Source organism: Mus caroli, unplaced genomic scaffold (genome assembly GCF_978045245.1).
Source record: "Mus caroli unplaced genomic scaffold, Mus_caroli_1 scaffold_1, whole genome shotgun sequence".
Lineage (NCBI taxonomy): Eukaryota > Metazoa > Chordata > Mammalia > Rodentia > Muridae > Mus > Mus caroli.
In genome coordinates, this window is record NW_028227256.1 from 178,964,663 (window position 1) to 178,989,147 (window position 24,485).

Below are 24,485 nucleotides of genomic sequence, written 5' to 3' on the forward strand. Positions count from 1 at the left end.
CCAGGTTTATGAATTGTAAGATGATGATAGCAACCACTGAAATGAAAAAAATTAAGGAAGATGGACTATTTAAAATAAGGTGGGGGGAGCAAGGATTTAGCAGCACACCTCTTTACCTGTACATTCTTTGCAAGTCGGATGCTAAGACTCCAGTGTCCACATATTTGCCACATCTGTTACTACTGAGGTACTGAAAGAGAAAATATGACAATTAACTTAGACATTTTAACTAATAAGAGGTTGAGTTATTCCAACACATAATTCAATATAAATTCTTAAGCAATAAAGTGTACCACAAAATAAAAAAGCCTATCATGAACATAATTTTTTTTTTTAAGTACCACATCAGCCAGGCTTGGGTAGCGCACACCTTACATCCAAGCACTCAGGAGGCAGAGGCAGTAGGATCTCTCTGAGTTTGAGGCAAGTTTGGTCTACAAAAAGAGTTTCAGGGCTGCCAGGACCACGCAGACTATACGTTCAATAAACCATCTCTGTCTGTCTGAGATCGGTGTTTGTGTAGTTTGTGGGGTGACTCCTGGACCCCAACACTATCGAGCATTTACGTTTTAACAACTGGATGAAAGGTGGTATCAATTCCAGCGCCCACATGGCAGCTCACAACTGTCCATAACTCCAGTTCCAGGGGATCTACACCCTCACAGAGAAGTATGTGCAGACACAACATCAAAGCATATAAAATAAAAATTTTTCTTTTAAAGGCAAAATGTGGGGCACTGAGCAGACGTAGCTAGGAAACTGGCTATAAAAAAATTCAAGAGACTCTGTCTCAAAACTAACAAAAAGTAGGTGAGTACATTTTTTGGGTAAAGAATAACTCTAAGGCCTGTTGACATTAAGGTGGCCCACACCTTTAATCCCAGAACTAGGAAGGTAGAGAGGAAGGTAGAGGCCAGCCTGGTCTACAGAACGAGTCCCAGAACAGCCTGGGCTACACAGAGAAACCCTGACTCGGAAAAGAAAAACAAAATGAAACCAACAGTAAAATATACAAATTTGGGTCACAGAGTAGCTCATACTTAAAGGTGTTAGGCTGAATGAGACCTAGTAAAAAGTACGGAGGTAAGAAAGGAGTAAGAAGGGGCTGGAGAGAGAGATGGCTTAGCCGTTAAGAGCAGTGACTGCTCTTTCAAGGCCCTGAGCTCAAATCCCAGCAACCACATGGTAGCTCACAACCGAAGGCAGCTACAGTGTACTTACATCTAATAAATAAATAAATCTTTTGAAAGAAAGTAGTATGAAGAAAGAAAGGATACAAGAAGCCCAGGGAATTGATAACTTAAAGAGAACTTTCGAACCCCAAAACAAGCAAGGGCAGCAGATCAAGGAAAAACAATCTAAGTTCTTTTTTTTTTTTTTTTTTTTTTAAAGATTTATTTATTATATGTAAGTACACTGTAGCTGTCTTCAGACACTCCAGAAGAGGGCGCCAGATCTCGTTACGGATGGTTGTTAGCCACCATGTGGTTGCTGGGATTTGAACTCTGGACCTTTGGAAGAGCAGTCGGGTGCTCTTACCCACTGAGCCATCTCACCAGCCCCAATCTAAGTTCTTGAAACTCCAATTTAAAAAAAACCCGAAATTCCACCAGTGAAAAACGGGAAACAAATACAAAAATGCCTTGCGGGGCGTGGTTGGTGCAGCCTTTAACCCAGCCGTGGAGCAGAGGAAGATGGGGCTCCAGTTCAAAGCTAGCCTGGTCCACAAGCGAAGTCTAGGCTAGGCAGGGCTACACAGAACGACGGCCAAACAAAATCCAAACCTCTCCCTCCCTTTAATTCGTGTCTCTGACTGCGCCACTGAAGGCGTCCACCATACAGTGCTTCCAAGATACGAAAATAAGAAAAATAATGGCAAAGCTTCCAGGCTCCCAGGCCTGTTTCTCTACGGCAGCCGCAAGGGAACATCCAGACCATGCTGGAACCGGCGGCGGCGGCCAGAGGCGCCAAGCCAGGCAGCCGCGCGCAAATGAAGACGCAGTGTCCGCAGACACACACTCACCTGAATGACCCGCTGCTTCAGTTTCCTGTCTACGAAAACCGCAGGTCTGGGCTTCATGATGCTGCTGCCCGGAACGGGCGCCTCTCGTTACCCGGAAAGACTGCCACAGCCGCGCTCGCCGCCGTACCGGAAACCCCGCCCACGCGTGGTCCCTAGCACCGGAAGTCCCCCCCGCAACTTTTCCTCAGCACGAAAGCTCCGCCAGTAGGGAGGACTGCGCGGCTCACGGAGGTCGGGAGGACCTGGAAGCGCGCGAGTTTCCAGTCTGGTTCCTTGTCAGGATTGCCCATCCCTGCCTAAGAGGCTAGGCCCCCTTTGAAGGCGTTCAACTTTATTGGTTCTCAACTGAGCAAACAGACACTGACTCCATTCTTCGCGGCTGCGCAGACTCTCACAAGCAAGTAGTAAACTTGATGCCAGGCCTGGCATAGCGGGGGGGGGGGGGGGGGGGGGGGGGGACCTTAACATTTCAATATTCGGGAAGCGAAGGCAAGGAAGATTGCTGAAGAGTTCAAAGGCAGCAGAGCCAAGTAGTAAGATGCTGTCTCAAAACAAAAAAAGTTTGGGTTTGTCACGTTCCAGTCTGGGAACCAGAACCGCAGCGTGTTCGCGGTTTCTGTTTGTTCTGTGTAGAGACGGAGTCGCACGCTGTACCCAGGATAGTGTGGAACTCAGTCTGCAGCCTAAGACATTTTCCCCTTAAGAACGTCTTTTCAGGAAAAAGCAAGATTCATGCCTTTGTAGAAAATAACTTCATGACAAACCAATATGGAGCAGAATTGGGATTTATTAAAAGATAGTTTTAGCACTCTTGAGCACAGTGGCTAATAGAGAGGTGCTCAGGGGGAACAAAACAAAAAGACAAGATAAAGCCCAATGGTGAGTATGGGTTTCTTGGCCTTTTCAAGGGAGAATTTTGCATAGGAGTATTTTGCAACGGTTATGTGTAGGCGCCTCTCAGTTGTTATTGGTGTTTGTTTTTAAGGAAAATTATTCAGAGTAATTTACAAGGTTTAAGTGGTTGTTCAGGAAGTTTGATTTGTGGGGGTGCAGAAGCGCACACCTTAAGTCCCAGCCCACAGAAAGGCAGAGGCAGATGGATCTCTGAGTTCAAGGCCAGCATACCGTCTACAGAGTTCTAGGAGATTTATTTGGGAGAAGTGCTGAGGATACAGGAAAGGCTGTCAGTTACTATTCGGTGATAAAACACATGGCCAAGGCAATTATAAAAGGTTATTTGGCGCTCACGGTTCCAGAGGGATAGCCGTCGTTATGGCGGTTTGGAGGTAGCGAGCAGCTAGGGCAGCAGCTGAGAGCATATTTCTCTAAGCACAAACAGAAAGCCTTGAGCTAACTTAAGCTGATAGGAGTCTTTTGAAACCTCAAAGCCTCAGTGACATACTTTCTCCAGCAAGACCACACTTGGTCCTCCACAAATAGCCATCAACTGGAAACAAGTGTTCAAATGCCCAGGACTGTGAGGGGCATCTAGTCAAACAACCACAGTACCCATTCCTGGTAGTTCTTAGTTTCCAGTTCTGGATATCAAACCCAAAAGCCTCGTATATGATAGGCAATCACTCCAATTGGGCTACATCTAGTGAACTATATTCCTAGCTTTGACTTTGATTCTAATATTCCATTGTATGTGTATATATTTTAAACGATTCATAACTTGGTGGGTGTCTGCTTTGGTTCTGTAACTTGTCTGTTGTGGGAGTAGTGTTGTGATAAAATATGCATATTGTAGGTATCTCTTGTGCACTGACAATCATTCATTTGTATATGTGTGTGTGTGTGTGTGTATACATATATATATGTATGTATGTCAACTAGATCAGACGGTAGCTCTAGTTTTAGGATTCTTCTGTCTTCCATAGTATCTGTTTATAGTCCCACAGATAGTATCTAAAGGTTCTTTTCTTTCCAAATCCTTGCCAGCATTTGTTGTTATCTTGTTTTTTATCTTTAATGGCTGCCTTTCTGACCGGAGTGAGATGGAATCTCAGCAGAGGTATTTGCATTGGTGTGGGTCACGCCGCCGCTCTCAATGGCAGGTAGATAATTTTACATTGCCCCTGATATGAACACCTTGGCTCGTTTTGTAATTCTAGCATTCAGGAGGCTTGGGCAGCAGGATTGCTGCAAGTTTGAGGCTAGTCTGTGCCACTTGATAAGTTCCAGGCCATTCCTGATTACTGTGTGAGACCCAGCCTGAACAACAACCATGAATAACAAGTATTTCATATCTTTATAAACACGGGTTTCCTGCTCTTTTGATACTGTCCATTCTAATAAACGCATCACTTCATTGTAAACTTGATTTACATTTCCTTAGTAATTAGTAATACTAAAAGTCTTTGCATGTGCTTATTGGCCATTTGTATAATCTTAGGAAAATGTTCTTTGAGTTCTTCCATTTTCTTCTTCTTTCTTTCTCTCTTCCTCTCTTTCTTCCTTCCTCCTTCCCTCTCTTTCTTTCTTTCTCTCTCTCTTTCTTTCTTTCTTTCTTTCTTTCTTTCTTTCTTTCTCTCTCTCTCTCTCTCTCTCTCTCTCTCTCTCTCTCTCTCTCTCTCTCTCTCTTTCTTTCTTTCTTTCTTTCTTTCTTTCTTTCTTCTCCTTCTCCCTCTCCCTCCCCCTCCACCCCCTTTTTTTCTCTGTATAACAGCCCTGGCTACCCTGGGACTTGCATTGTAGACCCAGCTGATCTCGAACACACAAAGATCTGCCTGCCTCTGCCTCTCTGCCTCTCTCTCTGCCTCTGACCCCCAAGTGTTGGGCTTAAATTAGGAGTGCCCCGCCGGGCGTGGTGGCACACGCCTTTAATCCCAGCACTCGGGAGGCAGAGGCAGGAGGATTTCTGAGTTCGAGGCCAGCCAGGTCTACAAAGTGAGTTCCAGGACAGCCAGGGCTATACAGAGAAACCCTGTCTCGAAAAACCAAAAAAAAAAAAAAAAAAATTAGGAGTGCCCCACCACGTCTGGATTCCATTGACATTTCTTAATTCAGTTGGTAGATATAATTGCTGTGTTGCATTTTAGGAACTCTTGTATATTTGTGGTATTAATCTCTGATGACATAGTCAAATCACGAATATTTTCTCTAATTCTAGAGACTCCTTTTACTTTCTTGAAGTGATTTTCTTGTTGGTTTTTGAGACAGGTTCCCTCTATTATGTAGCTCTGGCTGTCCTGGAACTCCTCTGTAGATCAGGCTGTCCTCAAACTCACTGAGACCCACGAACCTCTGACTTGAGCTGCGATTAAAGGCATTCGAGGTGATGCCCAGGCCCTCTCTCTTTTCTTTTCCTTCTCGTCCTTTTTTTTTTCTGTTATTGTTTTGAGACATCTTGCTACTTGGCCCTGTTGCCTGTATTTTTATATTATATAAAAACATTTATGTTATATATAAATATATATGTTTAGATAGAATATATATATATAATTACATTTTCATCTAAATGCATTGTTAAGATTACTTAGAGGTGACTGCTGTCCATTTCTTTGTTTCCTTTTTGGTTGTAGAAAAATGGACATTTTGATATCATATAGCAACTTCATGTCTGACTCAGTTAAGCCTTATCTGCTTTTTCTTTTTTCTTGTTTCTCTTTTGTGTGTGTGTGTGTGTGTGTGTGTGTGAGAGAGAGAGAGAGAGAGAGAGAGAGAGAGACATGGTCAGAACTCACAGAGATTCACCTACCTCTAACTCTGAGTGCTGGGATTAAGGCCTTTGTCACCACACCGGGCCTCAGCTGTTTTTCTTCTTTTAAAAATTTAGGTTTCCTAATTTTTTGGGGTATGAGTAAACTCCTTTGAGACAGTGTCTAGCTATGTAGTCCTGCCTGGCCTAGAATCCACTCTGTAGACCAGCGTGCCAGCATGGTTTTGAATGTAGAGAACCACCTGCTTATTCCTCCCGAGTGGCAGGATTACAGGCATGTGCCATCATATCTTGTAACTTTTCAAATCTAGTGTTTATACTAATGAGTCTAGACATGGGATTCAAAAACTGAGGTAAAAACCTGCTGGCTCAGAGAGGTAACCCTATTTTCTTTACTATTTTCAAAAATCTGTTTACAAACCTGATCCTACAACTAAACTACTAATCTCTATCTGTGCCATTCTAAAAAGCCAGTCTGCATTTCTCTTGGGCTCCTTAGCTCTCTTTGCTAGAATCCTGTTTTTCCTGTGTCCTGCCAGCTGCTTCTCTGTTGTTCATGAAAGCGCAGAGAGAAAATTCCTCTCTCTTAACCAGAGCTCCTTCCAAAAAGGCTCTTTCAAGCTAAAAGAGAGCTCTATCAAAGGTCCAATGGCATATAAAAGAAGTCTTTAACTCCTCCCTTATGCCTTTGGCAGGCTGACCCATGTGTCACTGTTGTGGGGGGTGCGGGTGGGGGGCCCCAAGACAAGTCAGTCGGGTGTTGTTTTTAAAAAATCTCTTTAAAAGCAAACAGTAGCAAAAATCTCAGCAGCCAATTTTCCAAATACGATTCAGGAGGCAGATGCTGTGCTGGAAGCCTGCGAGCTCAGAGGCAGAAAAAGCCCCGAGCTGACCTTCCTACTCCACTGACATCCCAGAAGGAAGAGCACTCTTTCTCCTTCTCCATGCTGTCTTCAATACCCTTCAACTCAAAGCCCTTCCTTTCTGTTTACTTAAGAGTTCACTCCTCTTCAGCTGCTTGCTTGCTCTGCCTCTTGACCAAGACTTAACTTCATTTAGCTCTTGGATTAAAGGTGTGTGCTAGGGCAGAGCCACACCACAGGTACTTGCTTAGAGCAAACAGAAATCTCAGTGATCAAAGGCAGAGCCAGACCACAATTAGAAACAGTTCACAGTCTCTCGGGGTTCACCACGTGGTGATGAAGTATCCTGCAAAGCAAGGCTACCCAGCTGACTTCGTCTCAGGGTATAGTACAAAGACCACAAGGCCTCTCTCCAAGCAACTGGCCTTAGGATAGGCAGGAACTTTCCCTTCTTTAGCACTCTTATCTGTGGAGCTTTTAGAGGCACACCCAAGCCGCACCTCTTTAAGATACACCTAACTGCAGGTGACAGACCAATATCTAAACTTTATTATTTTGCTAACAATTAGATTTTCTAAGTACAATAATCAAATGTCTGTAACAATACCTGGCCTGCTAACTTTTTATGCTGATCATTTCCTTCTCATAAATTTTGATTCCCTGTAGAGGAAATCTTTACGTACTGTCCGGAAACATCACCTGTCAGTAAAAAGCCTATGGCCAATGAGCTGAGGCAGGATTAGAAGATGGGACATCCGGCAAAGGGAAATGGAATTCTGGGAAATAGTTAGGCAAGGGAGATATGCCCAAATGCTGAAGGAGATAGTTGCATAACACTGAAGAGAGGTAACCAAACATGTAGCGGGACTTAGAATAAAATAACTGGGTAATTAAGTTATGAGCTAGAGAATAACCTGAAGCATTAAGTCATTATCTTGGGGAGCTTGTGTGCCGGTGGAAAAGCCTGATGTTGCATTTCCCAGTATTTGACATTGCAACAGTGCTTTTGAGTTTTAGGTAGAATTAAGACAAAATTCATCATAATGGGAAATGGTAATTTAATAATTGTGGTTGGGGAGGATGTGCTGGAGAGATGGCTCAGTGGTTAAGAGCACTGGCCCCTCTTTCAAAGGTCCTGAGTTCAATTCCAAGCAACCACATGGTGGCTCACAATCATCTATATTGGGATCTGATGCCCTCTTCTGGCCTGCAGACATACATGCAGGTAGAGCACCCATACATTAAAAAATTTAAACAAACAAAATAATTTTGGTTAATTATGGTGTGGGCTATTATATTTTCTCAGGATAGAAGACCATCTAAGGAACATAGGACAAGCCCAGTGTGGTGGTAAAAAGGGATCCCCTGGAGATGGAATTACAGACAGTTGTGAGCTACCATCCAGATTCTGGGAATGGAATCCAGGGCCTCTTCAAGAGCAGTTAGTGTTCTAAACCATGGAGCCATCCCTCCAGCACACCCCCACCCCATCCTTTTTTTTTTTTTTTTTTTTTTTTCCTTTTTAAGCACAGCAAGTACCTACTGTCTTGGGCCTCTCTGCTCCCTTGTAAATCGTCCAACCCTGTGTGAGACCCTCAGCCTGGTCTCTGCTGTTGTTCAGGGGTTTCTGACTGCTCTTCAGAGTACTGCTTTTAATTTCTGTAATTTATTCTATCTCCCCTAAACTTACTATGCAAGGTGCAGGCTTGTGGGTGCCTTCCCTCTCTGTTCATTTGTGTCTCTTAAGACCTAGAACAGAGTGCCTCACATACACTAACTGCTTTAAAATGAAAGTTAAATAAATGGATGAGTGAGTGAATGGCTGCTGGAATTGGCTTCCAAAGGCAACAGAACCCACCTAAGTTCTGTTTTGAATATTTAGTTGCTACTTTATTGCCCTTTTACCCACCAGAGCAGTTGTTTGCTCTGTTCATCTCTGCACTTGAAGTGTACAGTAGCTTTTGGTCTATAGTAGGGGTGTAGTAAAAATTATTTGCCTCCCTCTTTAAAAAAAGGTTGATAACCGGATTCTATAAAATTCTTCAAATTCAGAGGTGAGAAAGCTTGCTGTAATCAAGAATTGGCAAGCAACTGGGTAAGTGCTGGAGAAACAGGTCAGGAACTGAAGAGCAGATCTCAGTGGCTTTGTATTTGAGATGAAAAGTTATAGAATGTAGGAGGGTAGAGAACAGACGTTAAAGCAGCCATGTGTGGAGACCTATGCCAATAATCCCAATGCAAAGAGACCCAAGTTAGAGGCCAGCCTGGGCTACAGAGCAAGATCGTACCACTCGCATACAAAGCGCATTCCACAGAAACCAACAATGATAGGCAAGGAAGGATGGATACAATGTAAAAGAAAGACAGAAAATTTCAAACACGGTGAATAACTTCTTGCAGTGGATACTAAATGAGGGTGAGGTCCACCTCCTATGCGCCTTGGGCACTAGTGAACTTCATTTCCCACCATGCATCGCGTCACGGAGGTGGCGTTTTTGGACCACAACTCCCGGCATGCCGCCTGTCCCGGCGGCGCGGCCCGGAGCTGGTTTGACGGGCGGAGCGGCGGCGGAGGATGGAGGCGGTGGTGTTCCTCTTCTCGCTCCTCGACTGTTGCGCGCTCATCTTCCTCTCCGTCTACTTCGTATCCTTGGTTGAAGCGGGCCGCGGCCGCCGCTCGCACTCAGGGCTACCGCCGGGGCAATGGGCAGAAGGTGGGCCCGGCGGACGCTGGCTGGTTGGGGTGAGGGGACGGCGGCGCGGGCCCGGGTCGCGAGCGGAGGAGCCTCGCTGCGCCTCGGGCGGGCCTGAGCCGGCTCCCCATGCCTTCTCCGCCTGCCTGGGCCGCCGGGGGTCCCCGAGAGAGCGAAGCCGTTCCGGGCATAGCCGGCCGGCCTGAGGCTTTGCTGCCTTCTTTGGTCCCCGGCAGCACCCTTGCCCCTTTGTCCTCGTGGGTGTCTGCCCTTCTGGAGACTCCCCACACCCAGGAGATGACTCATTTCAAGAACTGGCGGTGTGCTTCCTTCACGTGCAGTTCTACAGAGTTTTTGAAAGGAGTTACGGTAGAAGCATCCACAAAGTGTTTCTGGTTGCCTTCCGCAGTGGACTATCTGTAAACTCAGTAACTATACCTGTGACTTAATCCCCAGTTTCTAAACTTAAAATATATATATATATATACATTATCCGTGTTAACATTCTGTATTTCCTATAGTTGTTTCTGTTACAGGTTTCAAACAGTGTTTTCCAGACCAGTCCATGGTACTCATCGGCCTAGCACTGTAGTCGTTGTGTGATAGGACTTCAGTGCTCTCAGTCCTTGGGGGTGATAGTCTTTGTTACAGCACACTGCTGTAATGCAGTAGTGTAATGCACAGACCACTTTTAAGTAATAAATATGACTAGTAAAGTGCTCTAGGACCTGTGGCTGTTGCCCCTTTTCCTATGAAATCACGTCCTCTTTTCTGATCGAATTGAACTTTTTGTTTGGCGCTGTGCAGCTCTCTGCACAGAATATATTTCCCACTTTTATGATGAACTGACAGTTTGTTTTAATCGGAAGGAACAAACTTTGGAACTATGAACCTTGCCCAGTACTGTATCTTACCTGCTTCGATTTTCTTTAGGATTGTAGATATGTATTTCCTAAATACACACACTGAGAATTTGTGTCAAACACCCGGTGGCTGCCCAATTGAAATTATCTAGCAGCAGCTCTTACTTTGATGATTTCTCATGCAAAGAGTCCTGTGTTTTATTAGCTTTGAGGAACTGAATAAAAGGGCAAGATCTCTTACCTAAGTTCCAATGACCAGTGTTTAGCTTATGATATAAGAGACCAGAGCTGTTTGGCAGAAATGCAGCAACAATTTTTTATTATTTTTGTAGCTTGGAAAATTTGATCATTAAAACAGTCTTGGTGTATAACAGATCATGTATATATGTACATGTTAGCTGGAATGTTGAACAGTGGTTACACAGTCAGGGCACATTTTGGTGAGAATTCAGATTTTACAGTGTTGTAGGATTGTTGCAGTAATAGCATTACAGAGAGTAGGTGGGAAATGGTCAGAGTAGATTTCATGTAGACTATAGGAGTGTGTGGAATTTGAATAGTGGAGAAATCTACAGGGGAAAGGGGACAGATATTTGCAGTCACTGGTCAGAGCAAGGTGCAGGGCAGGCGTGCTTATTTTTGTGTGATGGTTAAAGATCAGGAGTTCATGGTTCCTTAGGGCTGTCATGAGATGAGATTGGAAAGGAGGAATTAGATCAGATAAAAGGGGGTGCTTTTTCATCCTGCAAGCAGTAGGGAGTCGCTGCAAACTTTTGACATAAACAAAATGACTTTAGGTCAAGGATACACGATTTCTGTTAGAAATAAGTTCAAGAGATTTTGTTGTTGTTGTTGTTGTTGATCTGAGGGTGTGGCTCAGCGGTAGAGCGCCTCCACAGAATGGATAAAATGAGGAAATTACATAGTTAACAAGGTATCCCACTTGTGAAAAATGCTAAGACTGAAAGTAGATGGTTTTTACCACAAAGTAACCATGAGAAGGGAAGCATCTTGATTGACTAGGTTTTATCATTCTACAATGTATATATTATTTCAAATCTGTTATATATGATAAAACATATAATTCTGTTTCTTTAAATGCTCAAAATGCAACAGTTTACTAGAAAGATGAACCTACAGAGTAGATTGAAGATGAGAAAGATTGGGAGATAAGCCAGTCGAGTTGAGGGTCTTCTGCATTTGAATTTTAGTGTTAATTGTGTTGGCAGTGATTCATTATCAGTATGTGGGGAAAGTGCTGAGTAGGAGATATTTGGTTGAGAATATTTTACTTTTTCACTAGATTTTACCTTTTTTTTTTTTTTTTGAGACAGTGTTTTAAGTATCCCATCATAGCCTTGAAATTCAGATTCCTATGTAGCTGAGGGTGGGCTTGAACTTCTTTTTTTTTTTTTTTAAGATTTATTTATTTATTATATGTAAGTACACTGTAGTTGTCTTCAGACATTCCATAGAAGAGGGAGTCAGATCTTGTTACGGATGGTTGTGAGCCACCATGTGTTTGCTGGGATTTGAACTCCGGACCTTTGGAAGAGCAGTCGGGTGCTCTTACCCACTGAGCCATCTCACCAGCCCGGGCTTGAACTTCTAATCCACTCATCTCCTGAGTGCTAGAACTGCTTTCTGAAACATAAATAATCAGAAAGTGTAATTCCTGAGGCTTGGCAAGTGGCTCAGTCAGGTAACGTTCCTGCTGTGCAGGTGTGAGGACTTAGTTCTGGTCCCCAGCACTGGGGGGAAAAGAAGACAGAAGCATCCCAGGGCCTGTTAGCCAGCCAGTCTAGTCAACAGCAAGTTTCAGTCTTAGTCAGAGGCGGTGTCTCACAAACTAAGGTGGAAAGAAATAGAAGAAAATTGCCAATATCGACCTCTGGTACATACATGTGCATATGCACATACCTTATGAACACCAACATTGTGTATATATAATTCCTTATCTCGATTACCAGATCATTACATTGTCTGATTTAGAATGTGATTACATTAACGCCAGATCATGTTGCTCAAAATTAAACAAGGTAAGACATTTCTCTGCTCATTCTTGGTTGATGCCAATTCTTTTCATATTGTTTTATTATAGATAATCAACACTTGCATTTTTTTTTTTATTTTAACACGTTTGTATTCATTGTAATGTCCTGGATAGAACTGCTGTGTTTTACAGTATTTTAGGCCATAAAGTTAGATCTGACTTTAAATTTTGTTTCTTCACTGAGGAAGTTCCTGGCTGTCTTGTGTGCACAAGGCTGGTTGTTCTTGTTTTCTGTGCCCTTACTGTCACCTCCCACTCAGGGAGAAATGTTCAGTCTGCCTTTTGTTGAGTGAAAGAAGACCTTCCTTGTGTGGTCTGTGGAAAGAAGTGGACTTGATTCATTTGTCTTAGGGCCATTTATATTTACTATAATAAGAACTTTATGTTGGCATAAATCCTCTAAGTTGGGGATTTTAAGATAGATGCAGGGAGGGGGCTGGAGAGATGGCTCAGCAGTTAAGAGCACTGACTGCTCTTCCAGAGGTCCTGAGTTCAATTTCCAGCAACCACATGGTGGCTCACAACCATCTGTAATGGGATCTGATGCCCTCTCCTGATGTGTCTGAAGACTCATTTTATGAGATGAGCAGAAGTTTTCTGGATAAAAAGTCTGTGCAAACCTATGTTGAAGGGCCCTTTTGACTTGAAAACCAGTTCCCATGTGACATCACATCTTCAGTCTACTGGAAAAAAACAGAAAAGAAAGAGGTTCAAAGAGGTGTTGGTTGTTGGGCATTCCTTCACTGCCCCATGCCTGGCTTGTTAGTTTCTCTTTGTGTTTTCAGAGTAAGTTGATGTTCCAGCCTTTGTGTCATTATGATCTACTCTTGTAAAAATGTGTCCTTGTTGTGTACCTCAGAGCAGACAGTGCTGTTTCCCTTGAACCTCCTCCTTCCTCTACTTCCCTCTCCTTACTGTCCTTGTGTTGTCGCATTTCAGCCAGGCAGTGATGCTGTGCACATCCAAGCACTCAGAAAGCAGAGGCAGGCAGAGCTCTGTGAAGTCAGGGCCAGCCTGGTCTACACAGAGAAATCCTGTCTCAAAAACAAACAAGAAGAAAAAGAAGCAGAAGGGGAGAGGTGGTTGCCACATATTTTATTTCCTTAGTCTTCTGTTTGTCTGTTACTGAGTTTTCAGACACACCTGTAAGCCCTTCAGTATTATTTTCTACATGGTAAAGTGCTGGACATGGTAGTGAGTGCCAGTAATCCCAGGATTTAGGAGGCTGAGGTCAGAGTTTTGCCCTGAAGCCAGCCTGGGCTTCCCAGCGAGACCCCTCCCACTGTTTCTCCCACGGATGAATTAGGAAAAGGTGAAAAGGATGTATCAGTTTTGTCCCAGGACAGGCAGTTGTGGGACACCCCTTGGGGCACTGGGAAACAAACTCAGTCCTCTGTGAGTAACAAGTGCTCTTAACCACTAAACTATTTCTCTAGCCCCCTATTTTAAAATTCCTATTCTTATTTTGTTGCTTTGAGGCCGAGTCTCACTAGGTAGCCCTGGCAGGCCTTGAACTCCCCAAGATTCCCCTGACTTCCTAGTGCTGGGATTGCAGGCACTTACTACAAAATTTTATCTTTCTGCATAACATTTGCTTCCTCAGGATTCTGGACATGGGGAAATTGTTTTTTTTGGGGGGGGTGGGGGGGAACTGTTCCTTTCAGATTGACATTCTAATTGAAAAGGGGTGTGTATGGATATGTGCTGTGCTAATTCCGAGCAGGAGGCTTTAGCATTGGCATCGATGCTGGGACAGAAAGAAACCAATACTCTGCTCTTTCCTCAGCTGTTCTGAGCTGCTTAGTGGGAGAGCTTAGGGTGACAGAAAACCACAATGCAATTGCTTTAGTGTTGAGCTGTATTTGCCTAGGGTAAGAAGTGACAGCCCTGTCGGGGGTTCCTGAGTCCAACACAAACCCTGAATGTGGCGGCTTGAGTGCCATGTTGAGTCAGGAAGGAGGTCAGCGGTGTAATGCTCTGTTCTTGGACTGCAGTGGGTAATCCCGGAGTTGGTCGGCCACACCATCGTCACTGTGCTGATGCTTGTCTCCCTGCACTGGTTCATCTTCCTTCTCAACTTACCTGTCGCCACGTGGAACATATACAGGTAAGAACGGTCTCTTCACTGTTCTCTGACAGGAGTTCTTAAGGAACCATTAACAGCTGGGCGTGATGGTCCGTGCCTATAATCCCAGCATTTGGGAGGTTGAGTTAGCAGGAGCTTAAGTCTAGCTTTGACCATTTAGTGAATTTGAAGTCATCCTAGGCTCCATAAAACCGTAGATAAAAGAAAATAATTAACAAGCTCTACCCACAAAAACATCCCAGTGATTAAATAAAGAGGAACAAAATACTTTATGAAATCAGAATAAATTATTCTTCACTTTGGTATATTAGGCAGATAGCAGATTGCATGGCTCAGTCTTGTGGTAAAGCAGGAAACTCCCGTGCATAAGAGAGAGTAATCGAATGTTTAGTCGTGGAGCCTAAAGCCTTGTGAAATGTTTTCATTGCCCTGAGAGGCATTTTCTTCTAAGAATAATCAAAGGTTTGAGACAATAAGGCCTTTATTTATATCTATAATACTGGAAGTACATCAAACAAAACTGCATTTAATGCCTGCAGAGTAAGTAGCTTATGTTTGGGATGTTTGTTTGTTTGTTTGTTTTGAGGTCTTTGTTTTTGCAGTGACGGTTAACACTAAAGTTTTGATTTAAAAAAATTTTACGAAGTGAGGAGCTGGGTAGTCAGTGCTTAGGGGCACTTGCTGTGCAGTGATGAGCATAGTTGTTGGATCGAGCACTTGGAAGCTCAGTGCTCTGCATTCCTACACAGACGCAACAAAAACAATAGGGTTTGTATGTTTGTTTGTTTTTTTTTAGTTTATGAAGTGTATTAGTCACTTTTCTCATGGCTGTGACCAAAATGCCTTATAGAAACAGTTTAAAGGAAGGAAGAATTAATTATCTCTTAGCTTATTATGTTAGAGTTCTCAGTTCATGGTTGCTTGGACCTGAGCCCTGAGCCAGGAGGTGCTTCTTCTCCATCTTAGCTGAAAGCAGAGAAAAGGGAAAATAGAAGGGACCAGGGCGAGTGAGCGACACACTTCTGTGCAGGCCCCACCTGCTGTCTCACCACTTTCCAATAGTGGCTTCCTATTATGAGTACACTGAGGGATTAACCCATTGATTGGTCACAGTTGTCATGATCTAATTGCTTCCGGAAACTTCACAGACGCACTCAGAGAGGTGTGCTACTAATTTGACCTTTCTTTATCTTCTGTGTTGACAATCAAGATTAATGGGCAAGTATGGTGGTATGGTGGAGAGAGCCTTTAATCTCAGCACTCAGAAGCCCTATATAGACTGAGCTCTGAGTTCAAGGGTAGCCTAATCTACAGAGCAAGTTCCAGGATATCCAGGGCTACACAAAAAAACCCAAATATCATCATCATCATAATTACCATCACCCCCTCCCACCCCCAAGGAAATTTGTTTTAGAAATAGCCCAGGGAAATCACCCATAGACAAGCTGTTATATTTTGTTATTTAGTGAAGAATTGTAAACTAATATTTATTTATTTGCTTGTGTGTGTGTGTGTGTGCATGCACGCATATATATGTAGTGTGTGGATGCTCATGGAGGCCAGAAGAAAGTATTGGATCCCCTGGAACTGGAATTATAGATTGTTTTGAGCCACCATGTGGTATTGGGAACCAAACCTGGGTTTTATGTAAGTGCAGGCAATGATCCAATGCTCTTTTATTTTTTTCTTAAAGATTTATTTATTTATTTTTATGTATGTGAGTACACTGTAGCTGTACAGATGGTTGTGAGCCTTCATGTGGTTGTTGGGAATTGTATTTAGGACCGCTGCTGGCTCTGGTCAACTCTGCTCTCTTACCTGCTGAGCCATCTTGCCAGCCCTAGCCAGCCCTCTTAACCACTGAGCTATTTCTCCTTTTCTCCTGCCCTAGAATTATTTTCTATGTGATTGCCTTCTCTCTCTCTCTCTCTCTCTCAGCTTTTATTTTGTTTATATTTAGACTTTTATAAGGGCAAACCCACTCATTGGCTGATTGTCAAGTATGATGTTATAAAATACTGTTAGAATAAAAATGAGCCATGTGATGGCACACACCTTTAATCCCACATTTGGGAGACGGGCAGGCAGACCTTTGTGTGTTTGAGGCCAGCCTGGTCTACATCGAGAGTTCTAGTACAGCTGGAGGGACACATCTCAAACAAAGCAAAGCGTGAAGGGTAAGGAGTGGTAGTGTGATGATCTGTCTGGGAGGTGCTGGCTGCCAAGCTTGACAGCCTGGCTTTGATCTCTGTGCTCCACATGGGAGGACAAAACTGATTTATGCAAGCTGTTCTTTGACCTCGTGCTTGCTTCTCTGACCTCCTAATGTTTTCTCATGAAAGAAGCATGTGTCCTCTCTTCCATCCCCTCCTGCTTGGGGCCAACCTGAGGTACACAACAAGATCATGTCTCAAAAAAACAAACCAAGGTCTTCCTAGGACTGGTCCTGACCAGACTGTAATGAACCTTTGTTCCCAGGATGAGGCTCAGATTATGGTGTTGGATGTCATGAGAGAGCAATAACTAAGTTCAAAAAGGAAAACAGACACATATTGTACCCGTGGTGTGTGCTGTGCTATATAGAAAAGAGGTAGAAGGACTGTGCAGCTTCCCCAGCCGAGGCAGGAACTGATGACAGGCCATGGAGGAGTGATGTTTACTGGCTTGCTCTCCCTGGACCACCATCTCACATCAATCATCAGTCAAGACAGTGCACCACAGGCTCACCCTCGGGCCAGGCAGGTGAGCTCATTTCTTAACTGAGGTTCCTTCCAAAGTAGCTCCATCTTGTATCAGTGTACCATCTAGTCTTTGACGATTTGACATAAACTAAAGTCATCTAAGAGGATGAAACCTCAGTTGAGAAAATACCTCCAAAGATCAGGCTGTAGACAGGCAAGCCTCTAAGACCATTTTCTTAATTAGTGATTGATGGGGAGGAGGACCCAGCCCATTTGGGGTAAATACACTCCTGGGCTGGTGGTCTAGGGTTCTATAAGTAAGCAGGCTGAGCAGCCATGAGGAGCAGGGGTCCTGCCCTGCTTGAGTTCCTTCCCAGACTTCCTTTTTTGATGAACTATGATACTGGAAGTGTACATCAAGCATGCTCTTTCCTGCCCAAGTTGCTTTTGGTTATAGTGTTTGATCATAGCAATAGTAATCCTAACCAAGACAATCAATTGATATAAAAACCATCTAGCACAGTAGATAAGGGAGGGGGCTGGAGAGATGGCTCAGTGGTTAAGAGCACTGAATGCTCTTCTGGAGGTTCTGAGTTCAAATCCCAGCAACCACATGGTGGCTCACAACCATCTGTATGAGAACTGATGCCTTCTGGTGTGTCTGAAGACAGTGACATTGTACTCATATAAATAAATCTTTAAAAAAAAAAAAAGAAAGAAAAGAAAAAACAGTAGATACGGGATGTTCTTGAGTCTCTGACCTCTACTTTCTAAGTCCTGAGAGAACAGACATACACCTGCATGCTTACTTCATGTAACACGGGCCAAACCCAGTGCTTTGTGCATGCTAGGCAAGCACTTTACCAGCTGATTCCATCCTCAGCCTATCTACTTGAGCGACATGTACAGATTCTAGAAAGACATATATAAAGATGTTAAAATGTAACTTTCATCTCAGTGAACTAATATCTCTGAGGCTTCCTGCCTCAGTCTGCTAACCTAAGCATAGTCCTGGAAGCTTCTAGCCTTCATGTAATCTAATCTAGGCCTAGAATGTTTTCAGCCTCTGAGATTTACTGCTGAATAAACTCAGCCTTTCTAGCTCTTTCTGAACTCTTACTGACTGGCTCCACTCTTGTTCTGGCTCAAACTCCTTTCTAAACTGTCTGATTCAGTCTGACTTCTTTCTCGGCTTCTCCTGAGTTGCTCTGCTTGGCCTCAAACTAACTATAGTCTTTTCTGATCTTCTGGCTCCTTTTCACTCTCTGACTTTCTCTGTCTTCACCTGTAGCTTGTTCTCTCTCTGCAACCTGTCTCTGTGCAACTGTCCCAATAGCTGCCTACTTTTTCCCTGCACTGCTCTTAAGTAGATCCTTTTTCTTCTCTCTTCTCGTGAGAGTTAGACATATCCTATTCTGCCATATGTTTCTCTGATTCATCATTTTGTCTGCCACTCAGTTAGCTATCACTTCTGAACATGGGTGCTTCCTTCTACAAATTAATTTTTTTTTTTTTTGGTTTTCGAGACAGGGTTTCTCTGTATAGCTCTGGCTGTCCTGGAACTCACTTTGTAGACCAGGCTGGCCTCGAACTCAGAAATCCGCCTGCCTCTGCCTCCCAAGTGCTGGGATTAAAGGCGTGAGCTACCACGCCCATCTTACAAATTAATTTTATCTTTATTGTTTGGGATTAAAGGTGTATACTAAGGTGTATTCCAGCCAGAGAGATTAAAAGTTTGTGCTAACTGCTGAGCCACATCACAACGAGAAACAGGCTTTTCCAGTAGATACACACTCAGGATTCATCTTGTGATCAAATATCCTGCAACAAAGCTGAGTGCATGGACTTTTTGATGTGCGACTTATAGCATCACTTGATTACTTTGGGATCTAAGGTGTGCCCACCACAGCCGGCTGAGCTCAGGGTTTTGTTCAGCTTGGGAAAAGCTGTTCCACTGAGTCATATCTCTAGCCTACATTTTATGTTTTTAAGCAGCAAGATGATATAAATTCTTTGAGGAGATTTTTTTCATAAGTAGTATTTGTTGAACAGAGAAGTGTTCGCTAGTATTGAATGGACAAGAGCCTGGATATTACCAATGCAGTTCAGAGAATGGAGAAAAGATTCTATTGTTGGCAGCCTATAAAGGGTAGTAGAGAGCCAGTGGCAGGGCTCAGTGAGAGAGAGAAGAATTGCATAAGAAGAAAGTCTGAAGGGCTACCAAGGAACTTGGATAGCATAGGTTTTGAATTATAAGTCTCTCTGAGAGTATTTGGAGGTAGTATTTGGATATTCAAGTAAAAGCACCTTCTATCCAGGTACAGATAGACCAGTAGGATCTGGGGGACAGTTTAAGACACGTGAAACTTAAAGAGACTTTTACAGTTCACAGAAATGATATTGAGAAACTGTGTATCAAGAGTGAGGAAATCACGAAACCTGGACATGCAAGCAGGAGGAAATTACCTACAGTAACAGGTTCAGACATGTATATTACACACATGGTACAGTCTAGATGGTGAAGCCATTGCTGTAACCATTGATTATCTGATAGTTTCCTTTCTCAATTCATAGAAACAAAATTTCTGAAAGCCAAGTGTGGTGATACCGGCTGGAATCTCAGCACTCAGGAAGCTGGGGAAGGATGGTCCTCAAGTTCAAAGCTAGACGGATGACTTCTAGTGACTTAGAAGCCAGTTTGAACCACAGAGTGAGACCCTGTCTCAAAAAGGGAGCTATGGAAACGGGTTAGTGGGCAAAGTACAAGCATGATAACTGGGGTTCAGATCCCAGTACCCACATGAACGCAGATAGACATGCTGACTTGGGTCTTCTATAGTCTCTCAGTTGGAGGCAGGTTATCCCTGGAGCAAGCCAGCTAACTGAATTAGGGAGTTCTTGGTTTGGGTAAGAAACCCTGCTTCAATGCATAAGAGCAATGAAAGAAAACACTTGCTGTCGCTTTTCGGCCACCGAAGCCATCTTCCAGTAACTTGCCAAAATGACGAACACAAAGGGAAAGAGGAGAGGCACCCGGTATATGTTCTCTAGCCTTTTAGGAAACATGGCGTTGTTCCTTTGGCCACATACATGCGAATCTACAAGAAGGGTGATATTGTAGACATCAAGGGAATGGGCACTGCTCAAAAAGGAATGCCCCATAAGTGCTACCATGGCAAAACCGTAAGAGTCTACAATGTCACCCAGCATGCCGTGGGCATCCTTGTCAACAAGCAGGTTAAGGGCAAAATTCTGGCCAAGAGGATCAATGTGCGGACTGAGCACATCAAGCACTCAAAGATCAGAGACAGCTTCCTGAAGCGGGTGAAGGAGAACGACCAGAAGAAAAAGGAAGCCAAAGAGAAGGGCACCTGGGTGCAGCTGAAGTGCCAGCCTGCACCACCCAGAGAAGCACACTTTGTGAGGACTAACGGAAAAGAGCCTGAGCTGTTGGAGCCCATTCCATACGAATTCATGGCCTAATGTACACAAAGAAATAAAACACCAGTACCAGGGAAAAAAAAAACAAAACACTTGATGTCTTCCTTTGCCCTCCATCTGTACACACACACACACACACACACACACACACACACACACATAAACATGCATGCATACATGTATACCACACACATCAACACACAAAAAGGTCCTTAGAAGTTTCTGAGGACTTTATAACATTAATTTGGTTTTGGAATCTCCTTTAACTTGTATCTAATGAGAAAGCTAAAGAGAGACAGATGTGTTAAAGGTTCTCAGTTTTTATTAGGTATTACTACTCTATTTGTTTCAGTGGGGAGAAAATTACATGAAAAGTTAACAGTAGCTTCCAGAGGAAAACCAAATGGTAGACTTCATCATGCAGCTCTATTTTGTCTGAATTTGAGGCTGCAGTACTTGGTTCACTACTATTTTGAAACTGTTTTTCAGTATTCATGCTGAGATCTGATTGTCTTTTAATGTGTGTGTCCTTTGTCAGGTTCATTATGGTGCCAAGTGGTAACATGGGAGTATTTGATCCAACAGAAATACACAACCGGGGACAGTTAAAGTCACACATGAAAGAAGCCATGATCAAGCTTGGTTTCTACCTGCTCTGTTTCTTCATGTATCTCTATAGGTAAGTTTAGAATAGTCTTCATACTGAATATCATACCTGCCTTTGTTTTGTGAGGTATTACTGTACTGGAGAATTTTGTATTAACATTGTAACACTTTTGGGAATTATGTGAATTTATTGTAGCTATGTTCATTTTTTATGTCATTAAATTAGTGTTCAATCTGTCTTAGCTAGGGTTTTACTGCTGTGACCAGACACCCTGACCAATGCAAGTCTTATAAAAGACAACATTTAATTGGGGCTGGCTTACAAGTTGAGAGGTTCAGTTCATTATCATCAAGGCAGGGACATGGCAGCATCCAGGCAGGCATAGTGCAGGAGGAGCTGAGAGTTCTGCATCTTCATCTGAAGGCTCCTCGTGGAAGACTGACTTCCAGGAAGCTAGGACAAGGGTATTAAAGCCCACACCCAGTCCAACAAGGCCACATCTCCTTAACAATGCCAGTCCCTGGGCCAAGCATATTCAAACCACCACACTAAGCTATAGTAGAGTTGTTTTTTTTTTTAAAGATTTATTTATTTATTATATGTAAGTACACTGTAGCTGTCCTCAGACACTCCAGAAGAGGGCGCCAGATCTCGTTACGGATGGTTGTGAGCCACCATGTGGTTGCTGGGATTTGAACTCTGGACCTCTGGAAGAGCAGTCGGGTGCTCTTACCCACTAAGCCATCTCTCCAGCCCAATAGTAGAGTTTTCTGTACCACCTATTTCTTAGCTGTTGAGGTGATTGATATACTTAAAACTGCCATTGGTCTTCTTTACTCATAGAGTCTAGCTGAGAGGTTTCACTTTTCTGTTTCAAAAAGCCAGAAGGAAAAATATGTACATGTACACAGACAAACAGACAGACAGACAGAAGGGGATGTCCTAGAACTTGAGTTACAGTTATGAGCTGCCATACAAGTGCTAGGAACTGAAACTCAGTACTCCTCGAGGGCAAGAAGTGCTCTTAAGCACTGAGCTATGTCTCCACCCCAAGATAGTGGTTTGTAAAGCATTATTTTAGCCAGGCATAGTGGTTTACATCTTTAATCTCAACATTTGAGAGGCTGAGGCAGGAGAATCACAAATTAGTGCCATCCAGGACTACTTAGTAAGATCCATGGTTCCCAAGTTACAGCAAGATCCTATCTCAAAAGTAAGAAAAAAAATAAAAATAAAAAAAAATAAGAAAACAAGAGAGACAGAGAGCGAGCATAGCACTTCAGGGGCAGGGCTAGGGCGTGGTCCTTACTGCTACCAGTGGGCAGCCGGAGGCACTGTTCAGTCTGGGCTGCTGTACCCCTGTGGGGTGCATCTTCCCCTTTTCTATCCTCCTTTGCCTTTGTTGGCTTCTTGCTTTTGGGTACATCGTGGTTACCTTACCCCCTGAATGTGATCCGTAGTTGAAATGGTTGGGGTGGATGCTTTTGTTTAAAAATGATTTTATCACCAGATTGTCTTTATTTCAGGGGTTTTCTGTTTCTCTCACACCTGTTCCAGTACCTTTCACTCAGCTTGCATTCAGGGAATCCTTAAATGGAAGTAAAGTTTTGGGGAAATGCTCCCATTGTTTTAGAGAAGGATGGAGCACATGCCTTGGGCCTGATGGCCACGTTGCTCACCAGTGGGATCTAGGCTCGACTACCTACTGTGAGATGTGGGGTGCGCTTCTTACTTAGCCTCTCTGTACCTCGGGTTTTCATCTGAACATGGGCTCTTACTAAAACTTACCTCATGGGATTGCAGAAAGAACTAAGTGCTATGAAGTGCTTGAGTTTATCATCAACAGTAAACTCAAAATCTTCAAAATACCAGCGACAGCCTTTAACCTGCGCTGTACACTGTGTGTTTAATGAGCCTGACTGTTTATTCTGTTGGTAACTGAGTAAGGCTGAGGTTTTGTCCATGCACTGTAGTCATTTGTTAGTCAAGGTTGATCTTGATCAGATGATCAAGAACAAGGTTGATCCTTGCATTAAGATATATTTCTCTTTCTCGTTTATTTTCATTGTTTTTCAAGACAAGGTTTCAGTGTGTAGTCCTGGGTACCCTGGAACCCACTTTCAGGCTGGCCTTAAAATCATAGAGATCCGCCTGCCTCTGCCTCCTAGGTGCTGGGATTAAAGGCATGCGTCACCACTCCTGGCTGTGTCTCATTTGTAAAAAAATTATTTATTTTTATTTTTTATGTGCATTGGTATTGTTCTTGTGTATATGTCTGTGCAAGGGTGTTGAATCCCCTGGAACTGGAGTTATAGACAGTTGAGAGCTACCTTGTGGGTGCTGAGAATTGAACCCGAGTCCTCTGAAAGAACAGCAGATGGTCTTAACCACAGAGCCATCTCTCCAGGCCCTTTTGTTTTGTTTTGTTTTTTTTTGTTTTATGTTTTTTGTTTTTTGGTTTTTCGAGACAGGGTTTCTCTGTGTAGCCCTGGCTGTCCTGGAACTCACTCTGTAGACCAGGCTGGCCTCGAACTCAGAAATCACCTGCCTCTGCCAGCCAAGTGCTGGGATCAAAGGTGTGTGCCACCACCGCCCGGCCATATTTTATTTTTAAAGAATTTATTTTTAGTTGTGTGTGTGTGTGTGTGTATGTGTGTGTATGTGTGTGTGTGTGTGTGTGTGTGTGTGTGTGTATGTGCGCGCTCATGCATGTGAGTGCAGGTGCCCGTGGAGGCCGGAGGCATTGACCCCCTGGAGTTACAGTAGCTTCTGTGAGCCACCTACATGGTCCTCTGGAAGAGCAATAAGTGCTCTTAACTGCTGAGCCATCTCTCAATCTCCTATTTATTTTTTAACGACAGCAAAAAATTGGTTTTAAATTTTGCTCTCCCCCTCTCATCTCCATCTGTGTACTGTTTCAGTGAAAACGTTAAGAGGCCTTCCTTCATCTGAGCACTCGTCTGAGTCCTGTTATAGGTGTTAAGGGACTGCATCGAGTGTTGCTTGATGAACCTGTGCATGCAGGGCTGAATGTATTGGATTCCAGGGGAACCCTAAGGAAACAGTAGTAATTCCAGTTTCTTCTTTCCACAGTATGATTCTAGCTTTGATAAATGACTGAAGCTGGAGAAGCCGGGTTGAAGCCAAGCTATACTACACACTGCACAATTGAGGAGCCAGAGACTACTAAACCACCCTTAGAACCATGACCAGAGCAGTATATATTTTGGTCTTTGAACAAAAAAACTATTTTTGCTGTATTTTTACCACATAAAGTATTTAAAAAAAAATAAATTGAGTTTTTGTAGATTTCTGATTTCTCAACTCCAACAAATGAAGGTGTTTTGTCTCCTCTGTGGCTGTTTGGTAAAAGCAGGAATGTGTGCCAGCTTTGCATGCCAAAGAGAGAAGGGACAGACCTAAAAGAGCCATTAATACAGTGGCTCTCAGCCTGTGGGTCACCACCTTTTAGGAGTCAAATGACTCTTTCACAGGGGTCACCTAAGACCATTGA

General features: G+C 43.4%; 2 protein-coding genes and 1 pseudogene across 4 annotated transcripts in view; 2 read left to right on the forward strand and 1 right to left on the reverse strand.

Moving 5' to 3' along the window:
- The window catches only part of Nvl (nuclear VCP like), a 55,382-nt gene extending 53,214 nt beyond the window's left edge, over positions 1-2,168 (reverse strand). The window contains exons 1-2 of the mRNA XM_021159011.3: positions 2,024-2,168; positions 117-190 (exon numbers count right to left, since the gene is read on the reverse strand). Coding sequence (XP_021014670.2) covers positions 117-190; positions 2,024-2,080 — 131 coding nt within the window. The 5' untranslated portion in view covers positions 2,081-2,168. The remainder of the gene's footprint in view (positions 1-116; positions 191-2,023) is intronic.
- Positions 2,169-2,198: 30 nt separating this feature from the next.
- Cnih4 (cornichon family member 4) lies at positions 2,199-24,265 on the forward strand. 3 transcript variants are annotated; one of them, XM_021161199.3, is made up of 5 exons: positions 8,536-9,191; positions 12,074-12,142; positions 14,151-14,263; positions 20,903-21,043; positions 24,065-24,265. In XM_021161199.3, the coding sequence occupies exons 1-5, from the start codon at positions 9,123-9,125 to the stop codon at positions 24,090-24,092; spliced, it is 420 nt and encodes a 139-aa protein (XP_021016858.1). In that variant the 5' UTR covers positions 8,536-9,122; the 3' UTR covers positions 24,093-24,265. The 3 variants fall into 3 exon arrangements, with proteins under 3 accessions (XP_021016860.1, XP_021016861.1, XP_021016858.1); XM_021161201.3 differs by lacking the exons at positions 8,536-9,191; positions 12,074-12,142 and adding an exon at positions 2,199-2,420; XM_021161202.3 differs by lacking the exon at positions 24,065-24,265 and having other exon boundaries at positions 8,399-9,191; positions 20,950-21,043.
- On the forward strand, positions 18,610-20,827 carry LOC110293321 (large ribosomal subunit protein eL21 pseudogene; annotated as a pseudogene).
- Positions 24,266-24,485: the final 220 nt, after the last annotated feature.

Excerpts from the sequence above, each read along its gene's own strand:
- Cnih4 (XM_021161199.3), top strand. The coding sequence starts at position 9,123 with ATGGAGGCGGTGGTGTTCCTCTTCTCGCTCCTCGACTGTTGCGCGCTC. Across the intron at positions 12,143-14,150 it reads GTTGCTCAAAATTAAACAAG|TGGGTAATCCCGGAGTTGGT; the intron begins GTAAGACATTTC and ends CTTGGACTGCAG. Across the intron at positions 21,044-24,064 it reads TTCTTCATGTATCTCTATAG|TATGATTCTAGCTTTGATAA; the intron begins GTAAGTTTAGAA and ends TTCTTTCCACAG.